Source organism: Aquarana catesbeiana, linkage group LG05 (assembly GCF_042186555.1).
Source record: "Aquarana catesbeiana isolate 2022-GZ linkage group LG05, ASM4218655v1, whole genome shotgun sequence".
Taxonomy (NCBI): domain Eukaryota; kingdom Metazoa; phylum Chordata; class Amphibia; order Anura; family Ranidae; genus Aquarana; species Aquarana catesbeiana.
In genome coordinates this window covers 241,692,544-241,711,853 of record NC_133328.1, presented here as the reverse complement: position 1 = coordinate 241,711,853, position 19,310 = coordinate 241,692,544, and the positions used below count along the sequence as shown (strand labels likewise).

The 19,310-nt window shown below is 45.4% G+C and overlaps 1 protein-coding gene across 2 annotated transcripts in view; it reads right to left on the bottom strand.

Annotated features, from left to right (window-relative positions):
- The window catches only part of OIP5 (Opa interacting protein 5), a 192,481-nt gene that overhangs the window by 73,242 nt on the left and 99,929 nt on the right, over positions 1-19,310 (bottom strand). For both annotated transcript variants that reach the window (XM_073630643.1, XM_073630642.1), the window contains one exon: positions 9,897-9,978. In XM_073630643.1, the coding sequence (XP_073486744.1) occupies positions 9,897-9,978 (82 nt within the window). The remainder of the gene's footprint in view (positions 1-9,896; positions 9,979-19,310) is intronic.

Here is a 19,310-nt window from a genome sequence, read left to right as displayed (position 1 = left end):
CCTGTAAAATCCTTTTCTTTCGATGGACATCACGGGACACAGAGCCACAGTAATAACTGATGGGTTATGTAGGTACCATTAGGTACTGGACACTTGTCACACCCTAAGCAGGAAGTTCAACCCCCTATATAATCCCTCCGCTTACAGGGATACCTCAGTTTTGTACCAAAGCAATATAAGTGTATTAGAAGAGGGGCGGGACCTCTGTGTCCCGTGATGTCCATCAAAAGAAAAGGATTTTACAGGTAAGCCGTTATAAAAAAATCCTATTTTCTTTCTCGAACATCACGGGACACAGAGCCACAGTAATAACTGATGGGATGTCCCAAAGCAATGCCAACTGAGGGGGGGGGAATCACAACCAAGTAGGGTGCAATCAGACCTGAGGACCTTGTACCGCTGCCTGTAGCACACTACGCCCAAAGGTGATATCCTCATGCCTTCTCACATCCACCTGATAAAATCTGGTGAATGTATAGACAGAAGACCAGGTTGCGGCCTTGCAGATCTGAGCCATAGAGGCCTGGTGATGCACTGCCCAAGTAGCACTAATAGCCCTTGTGGAATGTGCCCTGATCTGAAACGGAGGAATCTTGTGTTTCAAACCGCAAGCCTGAATAATCAATTGTCAAATCCATCTAGGAATGGTAGCTTTTGACGCTGCCTGTCCTCTATTGGGACCCTCTGGCAGCACGAACAAAACATCCGTTTTGCGAATCTGAGCAGTTGTTTCCAGATAGGTGTTGACTGCTCTTACTACATCCAAAGAATGTAGTGACCTCTCTTCCGGAGAACAGGGATCTGGAAAAAAAGGAAGGCAGAACAATGTCTTGGTTTAGATGAAAATCTGAAACCACCTTCGGTAAAAAACTAGGATGAGGGCGCAATACCACTCTATCCTTGTGTACAATCAAATAAGGCTCTTTACAAGAAAGAGCTGCTAATTCTGATACTCTTCTAGCAGAAGAGATGGCTACCAGAAAAATTAGTTTCCTTGTCAGCAAGACCAAAGGAATCTGACGTATTGGTTCAAAAGGCTGTTTCTGCAACACTGACAGAACCAAGTTCAAGTCCCAGGGGTTTAGGGGCGTCTTAACCAGAGGATTAAGACGCATCACCCCCTGCATAAAGTTTCGGACCAAAGAATGCAAAGCAAGTGGCCGTTGAAACAATACTGATAAGGCCGAGACCTGGCCCTTGATGGTACTCAAGGCCAGCTTCATCTCTAATCCTAACTGTAGAAAATCCAGAATTCTACCTATGACATATTTTCTGGGATGCCAACCCCTGGATTCACACCAGGATACACAAGCTTTCCAGACTCTATGATAAATCATTCTGGAATCTGGCTTCCTTGCATTGATCAAGGTAGATATCACAGGACCTTAAAGCCCACGACTCTTCAGAACGTGGGTCTCAATAGCCAAACCGTCAAATTTAGCGTTTGTAAGGCAGGATGGAACACTGGACCTTGAGATAACAGGTCTGGGCGTACCGGTAGGGTCCACAGGGAACCCACCGTCATCCTTACTATTTCTGCATACCAAGTCCTTCTGGGCCAAGCGAGGGCCACCAGAAGTACTGACCTCTTTTCTTGCCTGATCCTGCGAAGGAGTCATGGCAGTAGCAGAATAGGCGGGAATGCATAAATCAGTGAGAACCAATGCCACGGAATCACCAACGCATCCATCCCGCATGCAAGAGGATCCCTTGTCCTTGCCACAAATCTGTCTGTCTATCTTCTTGTTGAACCGGGATGCAAAGAGATCTACATGTGGAACCCCCCCATCTTTGGCATATGGCCCAAAAGACGTCGGGATGCAGAGACCATTCCCCTGGAAGTAACTGCTGGCGACTTAGATAGTCCGCCTGCCAGTTCTCTATCCCTGGAATGAACACTGCCGATATGCATGGCACATGCATCTCTGCCCAGACTAAGATCTGGTTCACCTCTTTTTGAGCAGATCGGCTCCGGGTGCCTCCCTGATGATTGACATAAGCCACTGCTGTGGCATTGTCGGACTGAATCCTGACCGGGCAACCCTGTAGCCCGATGGTCCAGGCCTTTAGGTCTAGATAAGGTATAAATTATTCTGCGCTACCCCAAAACGAAAGACAAAGGAAGCAGCCAACACGACCAACAAAGTATAAAATGGAAAAGCAACAAAAAGTGTGGCGCTAGACAATGTCATATACAAATGTAAACAAACCAATTAGACAAAAAGGGAGGATCGTAAATATCTGTATTGAACATATAGTCCTCATGTAAACCTCAAAGATGCATAGTCTATATGGCAATATATTTAGGGAAGAATGTTGAAGAATTATATAAACATCTTGACTGGAAATCCGCTCACTACCACCAAGAGTTGAGGAGGCCTACCAGACAAGGTGGACCCAATGGGGCGTACGCCGGATTGGGTCAGACAAGGCTTAGGTGGTGAGTGGCTGTATGTACTCCAAGGACGATGCGGTCTCACTGGTTGGTTGTATTCATCCGGATGGTACCAGGAACTTGAGAAGTATAGGTGGTCCCCCGGATGTGGGAGGTCATGTAGATCTCAAGAGAGTGGTGGGGTGTTCCGTAAGTAAACCCCTCCAAACCAACATTCAGCGGATCAGGAATTGATGCGGAAGGGTGGAAAAAGAAAAAAAGAGGGCCACATAGTGTAAATCCGAAGAAACTAAAAATATTTATTTAGGATAAAATAGATGTACACTCACATGTAGATCCAAAATTTTAAAACAGCGCTGTTTGAGAAAAAGTGGCGACAATGGGGTCCTTCCCGACGCGTTTCGTCCTCAAAAGACGTCATCATCAGACGTCCCCCCTGAAACGCGTCGGGCAGGACCCCATTGTCGCCACTTTTTCTCAAACAGCGCTGTTTTAAAATTTTGGATCTACATGTGAGTGTACATCTATTTTATCCTAAATAAATATTTTTAGTTTCTTCGGATTTACACTATGTGGCCCTCTTTTTCCATCCTTCCGGTTTACTTACGAAACACCCCACCACTCTCTTGAGATCTACATGACCTCCCACATCCGGGGGACCACCTATACTTCTCAAGTTCCTGGTACCATCCGGATGAATACAACCAACCCGTGAGACCGCATCGTCCTTGGAGTACATACAGCCACTCACCACCTAAGCCTTGTCTGACCCAATCCGGCGTACGCCCCATTGGGTCCACCTTGTCTGGTAGGCCTCCTCAACTCTTGGTGGTAGTGAGCGGATTTCCAGTCAAGATGTTTATATAATTCTTCAACATTCTTCCCTAAATATATTGCCATATAGACTATGCATCTTTGAGGTTTACATGAGGACTATATGTTCAATACAGATATTTACGATCCTCCCTTTTTGTCTAATTGGTTTGTTTACATTTGTATATGACATTGTCTAGCGCCACACTTTTTGTTGCTTTTTCTTTAGGGCTAGATATACCGCCCGGATCTCCAGAATGTTGGTTAAAGTCCTCTCGGTCTTGGACCATAGCCCCTGGATCGCAGATTGTTCCAGAACTGCTCCCCAACCTGACAGACTGGCATCTGTTACCACCGTCCAGGTAACCGGTAGAAAGGATTTCCCCTTCTGCAGGTTTCCGGGTATTAGCCACCAATTGAGGCTCTGATGCACCGCATGAGACAGGTGCATCAGGAAGTCTAATGCCCGAACCTTCTGGTTGCAGGCTGACAGAATACTGTGTTGCAGCAGTCTTGAATGAAACTGAGCATAGGGAACTGCTTCGAATGAAGACACCATCTTTCCTAGCAGCCTCATACAAAGGCGGACAGAAGGACCCTTCTTGGTCCTGACTGTCAGAATCAGTTCCCTTAAAGCAGTAATCTTTGCCTGAGGAAGAAATACTTTCTCCTGGCTTGTATCTATGATCAGACCTAAATACTCCAGTCTTCTTACTGGTTTTAGGAAAGACTTTTCTAAGTAGAGGATCCAACCTAGGTGTTCCAGATACTTGACCGTGGTCCTCAAGTTCCCGTTCAAGGAGGCTACCGACTGGTCTATCAAGAGCAGGTCGTCTAGGTATGCTATGACAGCTATACCCTGAGCCCTTAATCTGGCCAGAGGAGGAGCCAAGATCTTTGTGAACACTCGAGGTGCAGTGGCTATCCCAAAGGGCAGAGCCACAAACTGGAAATGGCGCCCTCCTATCTCAAAGCGCAGAAACTTCTGATGAGCAGGAAAAATGGGCACATGTAGATATGCATCTCTGATGTCTATCGATGCCAAAAATTCTCCTCCCTGCAGGATGGAGACTGCTGTCCGAATTGATTTCATGCGGAAGGACTGAATCCTTAGGAATCGATTCAGATCTCTTAAATCCAGAATGGGTCTGACATCCCCATTTGGTTTTTTGGACTGTAAAATGGTTGGAATAGAAGCCCAATCCTTGATCCTTTAGAAGCCCAATCCTTGATCCTTTGTGGGAACCACCATACTGACCTCTTGCGACAAAAGTCGCTCTGACGCTAGAAGGAGCGACTGCTTCTTCTCTGGATCTCTGGGGACACTTGATCTGAGGAAACGAGGAGAGGGAAATTCTTGGAACTGCAGCTTGTACCCTAAGGTTACCGTGGAGATTACCCATCTGTCCTGGAAGTCCTCCTGCCAGAGCTTTGAGAACTGTAGCAGTCTCCCCCCCCACTCGAGCGAGCGGGGGCACCCCTTCATGAAGAGGCCTTAGTGTCTTGTCTAGTAAACTTCTTCCCCCAGGACTTCTTTTGTCCCTGGGGTTGACTCATTTCGTGCCCCAGATGGAGGAGGCCGTCGTGACTGCCTGGAGGCTGATGCCCCTGGTGCTAGGGAAAGAGTCCGTTTGAAAGAGGGACGCTTACTCTTCTTCTTAACAGGTAAGAGAGTGCTTTTCCCACAAGAGATTCTCTTGATATAGTTATCCAAGTCTTCTCCAAACAACCTTGCACCACGAAAAGGAAACCCAGCCAACAGCTTCTTACATGGTGCTTCGGCTGACCAATTTTTCAACCATAAGATTCTACGCATATGCACCAACCCAAGTGAAAGACGAGAGGTTTGCATGATAGAATCTCTGATGGCGTCAACAACATAACATAAGGTCGCTGGAAGGTTAGCGAACCTCTGGGCCTGTTGTTCAGGTAGAACTTTGATGACCTGCTTAAAATGGTCTCTTAAGTATTGACAGACTCCAATCGCTGCTACTGCAGGTTGAGCCACTGATCCTGCTAAGGAAAAAACATCCTTCAATAAGGATTCCATCTTTTTATCCACAGGATCCCTGAGCATCTGAGCGTTGTCTACAGGACAAGTCAGACTACTATTTAGAGAGGAAATGGCCCCATCAATGGCCGGTATTCCCCACATTTTAATAAATTTTTCTTCCATAGGATAAAGTATTGAAAACTTTTTCGGCCGAAGAAAACGCTTATCTGGGTGATCCCACTCAGAATAAAGGAGCTTTTCAAGTAAATTATGAACAGGAAAACATGTGCTGTTTGGGAAGGTTTCAGCGACCCCAAAGAAGAAGAAGATTCCTTAACTGATTCAGATATGGGCAACTTAAATGTGGAGCGGACCAATCCAGTAAGGATCTGTACTAAGACTTTCTCCTCTTGGGAAGCCGAAGAGGGTCCCTCTCCACCTGATTCCTCGGAGGAGAAATCATCTGTCCCATCCTGATTCTCTGAAAGGGATCCATCTCCTTTATCCCAGAGCTCCTCTACTTGAGGGTCTTGGGGAACAGAGGAAGGCCTAGTGCGTTTTCTTCCACTGAGTGAGGGGCTGAAGTGCCAGAAGCAGCTGCAGCCCCTGACTCCAACGGATCTCCCTGGCTAGCCGTCCCTGGCCCCCCCCCCCCGGGGGGGGGGGGGGTGATGCTGCAGACAGGGGGTCAGAACCCGAATGAGATCCCCTAGTGTCTCTGGTTCTGGGGGTATTTGAACTTCTTCTACCCATAGTGCAAAGCAACAAGGTGAAGGTATCCAAAATGAACACAGACTGCTGAGCGATGTAGTCTGGCAAAAGCCTTGCTACCAAATGCCCAGTCTGGTGTTACCTTAGTAAATGTAGCCTAGGAGAATGCCTGTGTCCCACCTTACATGCTACTGTCAGCTCTGTGTCCCTCCAAAGGCTCAGAGCACCTGTAAAGTGTGCTTTAAATAGCCCTGTTTCTGGCAATGTGGGCGTCTGAGCACGCTGACGCCCCCCCCCCCTTCGTTTTTTCAAAAAACGAGCGCTTCCCGTGCGAGCCGACCCTTCCGGGATAAGCATGGAGGAAGGCTGGGGGTGGAGGAGGAAGGAGAGAGGCTGGCAGACATGGAGCCTGCACGTGCAATGGCGGCCTGGCGGCGGCGGTGACAGTGCGGTGTAAAACCGCCTTACAGCCCTCCTGCGGCCTCCCCCTAGCCTGGGGGGATATCCCAGAGGAAAACCCCCCCCATCCCATCCTACCTGGAGCCGGTCGGAGGAGCTTGTGCAGTGAACGCTGAGACACAAATCAGCTTGAGAAGGTATGTGCTCTTGGCAGCCCCCGGTGGTCACAATAGGCATAGCATGCATTTACCTTAAAGGAGAAAACCTACTAGAATTTAAAATTCTGTGGAATCTCCTCTTACCTTATCCAGCCGCAGGGTTCTGTATACACAGACCCAATCTTCACCTCTCATGGTGGGCTCCGTTTAAAAAAAAAACGTCAGAGACTGGGGCCCCCTACAAATAGGGGGATCCTGCAGTTCTGGCCCTGTAAAGCACCCAGCCAGAAATAAGGTGTTAAAGACCCTTTTCTGATATGCGGGGTCCAGCTCTCTAAAAAGAGAAGCATTACAGGTAAAACCTAATTTCTTCGGACACGAGGCCCGGGTACCATCCAATTCGGCCATGAAAGGACACTTTGAATGGATCTGGTTCGCCTGGCTTGCCCCAGTATAGGATATCAGGATATTCCCTTTGGAGCTTCAGCACAGGACATCTTTACACGTCCAACACCTAAGACACTGGCGTAAAAACGGAGGTATCCCTGTAAAGGGAGGGATTATAGAGGGGGTTGAACTTCCTGCTTAGGGTGTGACCAGTGTCCAATACCTAATGGTACCTACATAACCCATCAGTTATTACTGTGGCTCTGTGTCCCGTGATGTTCGAGAAAGAAATCACATTAATCATCACAATAGCCAGTGGGGTCTCTCAAGGATCTGTCCCGAGACCAATTCGGTTTAATTCATTCATAGATGATATAGAGCAGTGTTTCTCAACCTTTTTTTGCACCCTTTAAAATTATGGACAATCTCAAAGGAATCCTTTAAAAAAATCATGGCTTTGAGGCACCCCATTCTAAAAATTGTAAAAAGCTATGCTAATAATTTTACATAATGCATCAACATCCACACACAGGACACCCAACGTTAGAGGGGACTTGTTCTTCCAAATCAAAATACACTTCTGCACGCTGGTACTGACTAATATTCCAGTGTTTCTCTTTTTCCTCAGTATTTCTCCATCACTCAGCTAATGTGACCCCAGTGCTGACGGAGAGTGGCAGGGGAGAATCAAACAAGGATGCTCAGCAGACAGCCGACATCCTCCTTATCAACTGATGATGTCATTGGTTGTTAGGTTGCCGCCGGCTAGAAGGTTGTAATGTTGCACAGTGAAAACCCGTGGCTTTGTGTAGCTAAAAGGCAAGCTTGATCCACCTTCCGGCTTGTATACGATTTTTGGGCAATTTTTCGGCATTTTGCCAAGGCACCCCTGAAGAAACCTCAAGGCACCCTGGTTGAAAAAGGCTGATATAGAGGATGGGATAAATAGCTCAATCTCAGTGTTTGCTGATGATACAAAGCTAAGCAGAGAAATAACTTCACGACAAGATGTGGCAACCTTACATGAAGACCTAAATAAACTAATAAGGGGGTGGGCAAGTAGATGGCAAATGAGGTTTAACGTTGAAAATTGTAAAATAATGCATTTGGGTGCTAAAAATACGAATGCAAGTTACTCGCTAAGGGAAGAACCTCTGGGGGAATCCAGAATGGAAAATAAAAAAAAATCTGGGGGTCCTAGCAGACGACATCCAATGCCAAGCTGCTGCAAGCAAAGCCAACAGAATATTAGCATGCATCAAAAAGGGGATATAAAAGTAGGGAGACAGAAAAAGAGAAAAACTCAGAAGAAAAAAGGTGTGAAGCTCCCCTGGGACGGACTTGATATGGTCAAGTCCCCTATAGCCTCACTTATACATAGGCAGCCCAAGGGCCCCAGGTGGCTTTAAATTGTTTAGCGGTATCATTAATCACACTAGCAATTTGTTCGTAGAGGATGGTCCAGGAAACCTTTTTTCTGTACAAATGCAATAACTATTCTTGCCACTGATGGATTTTACTGGCACTTACATGAGACCAAGACGGTTATTTTATAAAAGAATACAATATTTATTGGTAAACAATTTAAACACGCTTCCATAATGTTGAAGAACAAAAGAAAATTTAAAAACCATGCATGTGACATAATCCCAAACAAGACCCCAATACACCACCTCTAGACCAATGGTATGGTATGGGTTATATAAACTGATGAAGGTGTCTGTATACTGGGTCTCCTCCACTTGTCAACGCTTTTCGCTTACATGCGTAGCTTCGTCAAGACCACTATTGGAGGATGTCACATTCTGCAGAATATAACTTTTTTTTATTTTATTTATTTATTTTTTTATACACTTTCATATACATGTTACCTACTGCCTTATATATTTTTAAATACTACAATGATACATTAACATGGTTATACTACTTTGGATATTGGGAGTATAAATGTAGTATAACCACGTTAATGTACCATTGTAGTATTTAAAAACATATAAGGTAGTAGGAAACATGTATATGAAAGTGTATCAATATAAATGTGTGTAAAAAGAAGAAAAAAAAAAAAAAGTTATATTTAGCAGAATGTAACAACCGCCAATAGTGGTCTTGAAGACGCTACACATAACCGAAACGCGTTGACCAGCAGAGCTGACCCAGTATACAGACACCATCATCGGTTTATGTAACCCATACCATAGTTCTAGATGTGCTGTATAGGGGTCTTGTTCAGGATTATGTCACATGCATTGTTTTTACATTTTCTTTTGTTCAACATGGAAGTGTGTTATGTGTACCAATAAATATTTGATACTTTTATAAAATAACAGTCTTGGTCTCATGTAAGTACCAGTTAAGTCCAACAGTGGCAGGATTAGCTGTGGAATTTGTTTTTTTTTTTGTTTTGTTTTTTTTTTTGGAACTTTCACTTAATTTGGATGTGGCACAGGTAGAGGTTGCTTGTTATGTTTCTTTTGTCTGTACAACGACATGCACACAGAGGTCTAATTCCATAAATTAGCTATAATAAGCTTAGCTGCCCTAAGCATAAAAAATAAATCAATCGTTGCTTAGATGAGGTAGGTGTTCAACTGGTTAACAAAGCAATACATGGATTGCTAAGGGGACAGGAACCTCTGAAATTTTCTGCATCAGAGTAAAAACCCTGTTCCAGAAGCCCCACAAACCTTGGACACTCCCACCATATGTGATACCGTACTACCAAGTAATTGGCAGCCTTGGAAGCAGAGAGGGGAAGAAGACAGAAAGCCTCAACAAGCAGAGAGGGGCCTACTTATATTTTTTGTGCGACAAATCTGCAGCTTTATTAGATTATGAAAATTAATAGATCATGTTAATTTTAGGTATCATCTGTTACAGATATCACCTCTAGGATATGTAGGTTATGTCTGAATAAAGAGATTATTTGCCTGTTAAAAAAAAAAAATTAAAAATATAATATAATCAACAATTTCCATGATGTGTACACATTTTTTATCATAGCATGCAGGGCAACATTAAAATAAACAAACAAAAATACTACCTCTCGTATGCCGTTTATAAATTGAGTAAAATCAAACTGCAGCTGGGTACCTTCAATGATGGTTTTACTTTCAATAAGGTAACTAGAAGGAAGGAATAAGAATTATTTATTTTACATGGCAGTGAAAAGTTTTTATTTAAAAAAAAAAAAAAAAAAGTATTAAAAAAAAAATAACAAACATGTCATACTTGCATGCACTGTGCAGTGGTTTTGCACAGAGCAGCCCTGATCCTCCTCTTCTCGGGTCCCCTTTCGGTGCTCTGGGCCCCTTCCCCTTGCCGAGTGCCCCCATAGCAAACCACTTGCTGTGGGGGCACTTGTGCGTGTTCGCTCCCGAGCATGCTCTCTGCATCCATAAGACAGCGCATAGCTCAGTCCTGCCCCTCTGCTACTGTCTCACTGGCTGTGATTGACAGCAGTGGGAGCCAATGGCTCCTGCAGCTCAGCCAATCAGAGCGAGAGACCCGATAGAGCCTCATGTCTTGTGCACATCGCTGGATAGAGATCAAGCTTGGGAGAGGAGGGAGCTGCTCAGTGAATGTTTTTGCATTTATGATTAGCATGAAGGTAAAAAACCTGTAGCCTTTACAAACACTTCAACTACTTACGGACTGCCCGCCGTCGTTATACGTCGGCACTTTGAAGAGGAGTACCTTTATGGCCGTGAGATCACTTTTAAATCGGCGGTGGGAGAGGGTCCCCCCCCCTTCCGCAGCGCTCCGGTGCCCTCCGCTGCTTACAGGAGCCGTCAGTAGCGGCGGAGGTAAGCGAATCCTTCTCGGTCTGTGGTATGGAGCTGACTGAGGGGGAAGATGGCCCCCGCTCGGCTCCATACCATTGTAGGGCGGAAGCAACGTAAAAAACGTCACTTCTGGGTGTGTTTATGGGGGGGGGGGGGGGGACCGACAAATTTCAACCACCATGTTTGTATCAAGTTTGTGCCCCTGGCACCGACCAGGAGAAACCATGTTTATTCCCGCCGATGGCGGCATCTTCCTCAGACTGGAAACTCTGTGCATTAAGTAGGCGTTATCTACTTCTAGTCATCTAGTACATGACCCCGTGAGGTCAATGACCTTTTCTGGTTTTGGGAAACAGGCATGCCCAAGTTATACACGGAAATGTTTTACTGTGCACCACACAGATCTAAGTTCCTTGATGCAAATATATGCAATGTCTCATGATGTACTGCGGGAGGCTGGCTTGTTTCTCTCCCCTAGGGGTTCAGGTGCGCTCCTCAATTTGAAGGTTAATACAATGTGCTCAGATTCCCTATGGCCCCCATAAAATTAATTTCTTGGAACGTTCGGGGTATGAACTCTCGAATAAAGCGTTCATTAATCTTCAACCTTCTTAAATCATACTCCCCAGATATTTGTATATTACAGGAGACTCACCTCACTGGAGGTCGGGTTCTGAGCCTCAAAAAAACGTGGGTGGGTCACTACTACCACGCCACGTTTTCATCCTACGCCAGGGGAGTCAGCATATTGATACGCAAAGCCCTGCCTTTCATGTTGCTGGACCTGCACCTGGACCCTGAAGGTAGATTTGTAGTTTTGCATGCGGCTATTGCTAATGTAACCATGATAATCGTGGGACTGTATATACCTCCACCGGCATCATTGGTGGTTCTCCACAAGATTACCACCCTTATTGCACGATATCCCACTGATAATGTGGTCTTGGGCAGGGATTTCAACATGACAACTTGCCCGAGTTTAGATAAGCTGACGCCTGATGCGGCCACGGAGTCCCCACTGTCCAGGTGGGCTGCCACGTTCGCACTTACAGACGTGTGGCGCTGGAAGAATCCCCTGCTAAGATCTTACACCTGTCAGTCTGCCTCCTATAGGGCTATGTCCCGCATTGACCTAGTATATGCCACCACCAGTGTTCTTAACATGGTTCAGAAAATTTCCCACCTGCCCAGGGGTATATCGGACCACTCTCCTCTCTTACTTAGCCTGAACGTGAGTCCTGTCCCCACTGACTGTCTCTGGCGCCTGTCACGCTTCTGGATTTCAGATAATCGCATAGATCAGGATGCTGAGGTTGCAATGCAGAACTTTTGGGCTGATAACCCCCCTGCTACGACACCTGCCCATAGCTGGGAGGCGTTTAAATTTCATGCTCAGGACCACTATCGGATGGCGAGTACTCACACCCGATGTCAAACTGGGGCAGCCTTGCTCCAGGCTGAGCGAAGGGCAGCTGATTTAGAAACTCAATACACCAATACTAGAGATGAGGTACTCAGAGCGGACATACAGTGCGCAGTGCGCGAGGCGACGCTCCTTAGGGTAGCGGCCACCAAAACACAGCTGCTACATCAGTCTCAACGTATCTTTCAGCAGGGTGAGCGGACAGGGAGACTCCTAGCATGGCTCTCTAGAGAGCAATCGGTGACAACTACAGTGGCTAATATCAAAGATGTGTCGGGGCGGTTGCTTTCCAACCCCAGGGACATAAACACACGTTTTGCCTCGTATTATGAGGATCTATATACATCTAAAGTGCAATATTCCACTGCAGACCTCCAAGCATATGTGGAGACTATTAAACTGCCCACCCTCGGAGGAGGCCCGTGGGAGGCTTGATGCTCCGCTCACCCTTAAGGAACTCCAAAATGCCATTAACTCCCTACAATCTGGGAAAACCCCGGGGGACGATGGACTTCCAGTGGAATTCTACAAGACGCATATGGAGACTATAGCTGTCAGGCTACAGGAGATCTTATCTGCCTCCTTTGAATTAAATTCGTTGCCCCCCTCTATGTCCATAGCTGTGATAGTTGTGATACCCAAGGCTGGTAAGGACCCTGAGCTTTGCTCCTCGTATAGGCCTATATCGCTCCCAAACGTGGACGCAAAAATACTTGCAAAAGTATTAGCTACCAGACTCAACTCAGTAATCCTATCAAGTGCGACTGCTGAGGGGGAGGCGGGTGTGGTGGCTTCTCTGGATGCCGAGAAAGCCTTTGACTCGGTGGAGTGGGAATATCTATGGCTAATCCTGCATAAGTTCGGGATAGGGCCCAAATTTATACGATGGATCCGGCTACTTTACTCCGGCCCTTCGGCTAGGATACATACGGGTGGGGTTTTGTCGGCCTCTATTCCCCTCCACCGAGGCACCAGGCAGGGCTGCCCGCTATCGCCGGCTCTGTTTGCTCTTGCGATCGAGCCGCTAGCGGAACTCATTAGGATGTCCCCCGAGGTGGGAGGCATTTCATTCCCACCCCTTGTTGAAAAGGTTTCCTCTACGCGGATGATATGCTATTGTATCTTCGCGACTCCCAACAATCGCTTAGAGCGGCCCTATCCATTATTGACAGATTTGGTGCATTCTCGGGAATCAGGGTGAACTGGGAGAAATCTCTCCTGTTCCCCCTGACGAACGTCCCAATATTGGCGGACCCCCCTCTTCCCCTTAAAAAAGTTAGCAAATTTAAATACCTAGGCATACAGATTCAATCTGACCTGCAAAGCTACCTAGCTGATAATGTATACCCTATTCTAACTCAACTCATCCAGCGATGTACGGCCTGGAAAACATTGCCGTTAACCCCGGTGGGGAGAGTAAATTTGCTTAATTTCCTCCCAAAATTTTTGTATGCTTTTCCTCACACTCCGGTTCCCATTCCAAACTCATTCTTCCTCAAACTAGATCAAGCTATCACCTCTTTTGTATGGGCTGGGGCAACACCCAGGGTAGCCAAACATACGTTGCAGTTATCGCTTACAGAGGGAGGCCTTTCTCTGCCAAATTTTTAAAAATATTATTGGGCGGCGATACTGATCACCGTACGTTGGTGGTTTGCTCAAGACAACACTAATCCGGCGGTTAATCTGGAGGCTGCGATCTTAGGCTCCTACTCGGAACTCAGTAATTTGGTTTACAGAGGCCCAAGATACAGTCCACAAGTCACCACGCCCATGAAAACGACGGGGAGGGTGTGGCAGCAGATCTCCTCATATCTTACCAGTGGTAATGCTGTCTCCCCACATACCCCGCTGTGGGGTAACCCAACAATGCTGCACCTCCAATCTGTTCCAGACCCTCAGGTCTGGGCCAGACACGAGGTTCGAACGTTGCGACATATATTTAGAGAGGGTCACCTTCTCTCCTTTGCAGAACTTAAAACTAGATATAACTTACCCTCATGGATGTTTTTCCACTTCATGCAACTAAGACATGCGGTTAGAGCGCAGTTCCCACACGGGATAGAGTTGTCTACCCACTCGGTGGAATCTCTTTTGATGACTGATCAACTAGACCGAACATTATCTTCTATATATCTCAGACTTACGTGCAAAGATACTTCTAAAATGCTCCCCCTATTTCATAAATGGCAACTGGATATTCCGGCTCTGACCGAGGAAGACTGGTCAGAAAGTCTGCAGCAATGCATCCCTTTTATGATTTCAGCGAAGGACAGATTTGTCCAACTAAAGTTTCTTCACAGGGTGTACTATACCCCACAAAGATCGTCTAGAATCTATCCAGGGCTTGATGACGGGTGCCCCAAATGCCGACAGTCAGTGGGGACCTTCTTCCACGTAGTATGGGCATGTCCGGTCCTCCAGACTTATTGGCGTGACATAGTGTCGGTTGTAAATGGTGTGGCGGGGCTACAGTTGAAGGTCGACCCAATGGTGTTCCTCTTGGGCATCACAGATAACTTGACAGTAGGCAAACATACCAAACTTTTTGTGTTTTATGCAGCTTACTATGCCAGGAAAGAAATTCTGTTATGCTGGAAGCGATCGGACCCCCCCACCATTGAGGCGTGGAGGGCACAGATAAATGCGGTACTGCCAATATACAAGCTTACCTACATGGGAAGGAACTGTCCCAAGAAGTTTGACAAAATTTGGGCGGCTTGGGTTGCAGATCGCCACTTGGTGGTGTGAGTACACTGGTGGGAGGGGCTTCGGGAGGCAGACTGGCTGAAAGTAGATGGTGGAGTTATCACCCTCTAACTTCAAAAAGGTATTAGTGCATACTCTTATTAACATAAGTGAGGCCTGGTGAGCTGTCCCGGATCCCCGTTCTGATTATCTTTCTTGCCACCCCCTTTTCATCTCTTTATTTCTCTTCCCACTATGGTATGGGTAGTCTCTCTCTGGGGACCTCTCTTGCCCCCTCTCCTCCTCTTGTTCTTCCATTTCTTCTCCTACTTCCCCCCCTGTCCCTTTTAACGATCTTCTTTACACTCTCTTCAACTCCTCAATCTTCCTTATCCTCCTGGTTCCCCCCCCAACAGCAATGTCCCTAAGACAAGAAGAATCTCACGGGGAATAGACTTGACATTAGCAACGATACAATGTATGAAAGATAGACGTCATATTCAAAGTAGTTGAGAAAGAGACTTACCTTCTTTATCTCTAACAATGTCTACAAACAAATGAGATAAGTGGATGGCCATAGGCCCAGTTCTAACTCTACATTGAAATTTGTATCATCTAGAATTGTGGTAATTATTTGCTGATGCTTCTGTTAAAACGATATGTTTGTCAAATTCAAGTGTACAGTACAGTTTACTCAAACATTTTCTGTGTTAAAAAAACAAACAAAAAAAAACGTCCGCCCATTGCTCTTAAAAGCAACATTTTTTATTTTTATTACATTTTAGTGTAAATATGGGATCTGAGGTATTTTTGACCCCAGATCTCATATTTAAGAGGTCCTGTCATTCGTTTTTTTCTATTACAAGGGATGTTTACTTTCCTTGTAATAGGAATAAAAGTGACTTTTTATTTATTTTTAAAAGAATAGTGTAAAAATAAAAAAGGTAAAATAAATTAAACAAAAAAAAAAAAAAAAAATTGTTAACCCGCCCCATTCCGCCGAGCTCGCATGCAGAAGCGAACGCATACGATATTATTAAAAATAATAATATCGAGCCCCCCCAAAAATAAATGATAGAGGTGTGTATGTGTGTATATTATATATATATATATATATACATATATATATATATATATATATACACACACACACACACACACACACACACACACACACATATATACACACACACACCCCCAGACCCTTATCGGAGCATGCCTGGCATTATTTTTGGAAATTCACTGCATCCGTATTGCATGGTGTATTTTGAATCATGCGATCTGGTGCAGGCAAACACACTGCATTTGGGGCGTCATTAACTTAATGATGACACCCACTGCAGATCCCACCTGCAATACGTTTTGGTTTGAACCGGTCCTCAGAGCTGTAAACAGGCCAGATGGCAAAGCCACAATCAAAAGTTTAGCTCTCCAGTTTAAACTGATAGAAACCCTGAAAATGTTCCCGACATGAACCACACCTCTGAGGAGAGAAGGCCCTGTAGTGCCTCAAGCAGCACAGAGCCGGTGTTGAGTAAGAACACAGGGCTTCCAGTAGACGCCCATGATTGTTCAATAAATACAGTGGGGACGGAAAGTATTCAGACCCCCTTAAATGTTTCACTCTTTGTTATATTGCAGCCATTTGATAAAATCATTTAAGTTAATTTTTTTCCTCATTAATGTACACACAGCACCCCATATTGACAAAAAAAAAAAAAAAATAACAGAATTGTTGACATTCTTGCAGATTTATTAAAAAAGAAAAACTGAAACATCACATGGTCCTAAGTATTCAGACCCTTTGCTGTGACACTCATATTTAACTCAGGTGCTGTCCATTTCTTCTGCTCATCCTTGAGATGGTTCTACACCTTCATTTGAGTCCAGCTGTGTTTGATTATACTGATTGGACTTGATTAGGAAAGCCACACACCTGTCTATAGAAGACCTTACAGCTCACAGTGCATGTCAGAGCAAATGAGAATCATGAGGTCACAGGAACTGCCTGAAGAGCTCAAAAACAGAATTGTGGCAAGGCACAGATCTGGCCAAGGTTACAAAAAAAATTTCTGCTGCACTTAAGGTTCCTAAGAGCACAGTGGCCTCCATAATCCTTAAATGGAAGATGTTTGGGATGACCAGAACCCTTCCTAGAGCTGGCCGTCTGGACAAACTGAGCTATCGGGGGAGAAGAGCCTTGGTGAGAGAGGTAAAGAAGAACCCAAAGATCACTGTGGCTGAGCTCCAGAGAGGCAGTCGGGAGATGGGAGAAAGTTGTATAAAGTCAACCATCACTGCAGCCCTTCCACCAGTCGAGGCATTATGGCAGAGTGGCCCGAGGGAAGCCTCTCCTCAGTGCAAGACACATGAAAGCCCGCATGGAGTTTGCTAAAAAACACCTGGAGGACTCCAAGATGGTGAGAAATAAGATTCTTTGCTCTGATGAGACCAAGATAGAACTTTTTGGCCTTAATTCCAAGCGGTATGTGTGGGGAAAACCAGGCACTGCTCATCACCTGTCCAATACAGTCCCAATAGTGAAGCATAGTGGTGGCAGCATCATGCTGTGGGGGTGTTTTTCAGCTGCAGGGACAGGACGACTGGTTGCAATCAAGGGAAAGATGAATGCAGCCAAGTACAGGGATATCCTGGACGAAAACCTCCAGAATGCTCAGGACTTCAGACTGGGCCGAAGGTTTACCTTCCAACAAGACAATAACCCTAGGCACACAGCTAAAATAATGAAGGAGTGGCTTCACAACAACTCCATGACTGTTCTTGAATGGCCCAGCCAGAGCCCTGACTTAAACCCAATTGAGCATCTCTGGAAAGACCTAAAAAATGGCTGTCCACCAACGTTTACCATCCAACCTGACAGAACTGGAGAGGATCTGCAAGGAGGAATGGCAGAGGATCCCCAAATCCAGGTGTGAAAAACTTGTTGCATCTTTCCCAAAAAGACTCATGGCTGTATTCGATCAAAAGGGTGCTTCTACTATATACTGAGCAAAGGGTCTGAATACTTAGGACCATGTGATATTTTAGTTTTTCTTTTTTAATAAATCTGCAAAAATGTCAACAAATCTGTGTTTTTCTGTCAATATGGGGTGCTGTGTGTACATTAATGAGGAAAAAAATTAACTTAACCACTAAGCCACCGCCCACCGTCATATGACGGCTGGACGAGGCTTCTGTTGTTCTGGGAGGATGTCATATGACGTCCTCGCCCTCCCGAGCCACTAGGGGGCGCGCGCGCGCCGTGCCCGTTGCATCACTCGGGACCCGGTGCGCGTGCCCGGCGGCCGCGATGTCCGCCGGGCACCCGCGATTGCCGGGTAACAGAGCAGGAGCGTGGATCTGTGCATGTAAACACAGATCCACGTCCTGTCAGAGAGGAGAGGAGACCGATGGCGTGTCCCTTGTACAAAGGGACAGCGATCGGTCACCTCCCCCAGTCAGTCCCCTCCCCCCACAGTTAGAATCACCTCCTTAGGTCATACATTAACCCCTCGAGCGCCCCCTAGTGTTAACCCCTTCCCTGCCAGTCACATTTACACAGTAATCAATGCAATTTTATAGCATTGATCGCTGTATAAATGTGAATGGTCATAAAAATGTGTCAAAAGTGTCCGATGTGTCCGCCGCAATATCGCAGTCACAATAAAAATTGCAGATCGCCGCCATTACTAGTAAAAAATAAATAAATAATAAAAATGCTATAAATCTATCCCCTATTTTGTAGACGCTATAACTTTTGCGCAAACCAATCAATATACGCTTATCGCAATTTTTTTTTACCAAAAATATGTAGAAGAATACGTATCGGCCTAAACTGAGAAAAAAATTTGTTAAAAAAAAAAAATTGGATATTTATTATAGCAAAAAGTAAAAAATATTGTGTTTTTTCAAAATTGTCCCTCTTCTTTTGTTTATAGCGCAATAAATAAAAACCGCAGAGGTGATCAAATACCACCAAAAGAAAGCTCTATTTGTGGGGAAAAAAAATGATAAAAATTTAATTAAGGTGCAGTGTAACATGACCGCGCAATTGTCAAAGTGCGACAGCGCTGAAAACTGAAAAATGGCTTGGGCAGGAAGGGGGTGTAAGTGCCCTGTATTGAGGTGGTTAAATGATTTTAGCAAATGGCTGCAATATAACAAAGAGTGAAACATTTAAAAGGGGTCTGAATACTTTCCGTCCCCACTGTATATATCTGTGCTCCAACAGGCACATTCACCTTATAAACTGACCTATATACCATGCATGTGGTGGTGGTCTTTCCTGTTCTTGCTCTCCCAGGTGCGAGACGTGTGTCAATCTATACACTCACTCCAAGTGATAACATGCTCAAGAGATAAGAGGGACTTTCTATAGTCCATAATTTCCTTCCTTTGAAATTGAACTTACTTAATGCCTGGTTCACACTGGTGCGACATGTGCTCCAACTTTGGAATGCATAACGTGTATAAACCAATGGTTCCCTATAAGAGCCGGCTTAACTGGTTCGACTTGTGTCGGTCTGACTTTGAAACAGGTTCCTGCACTACTTTGGTCCGA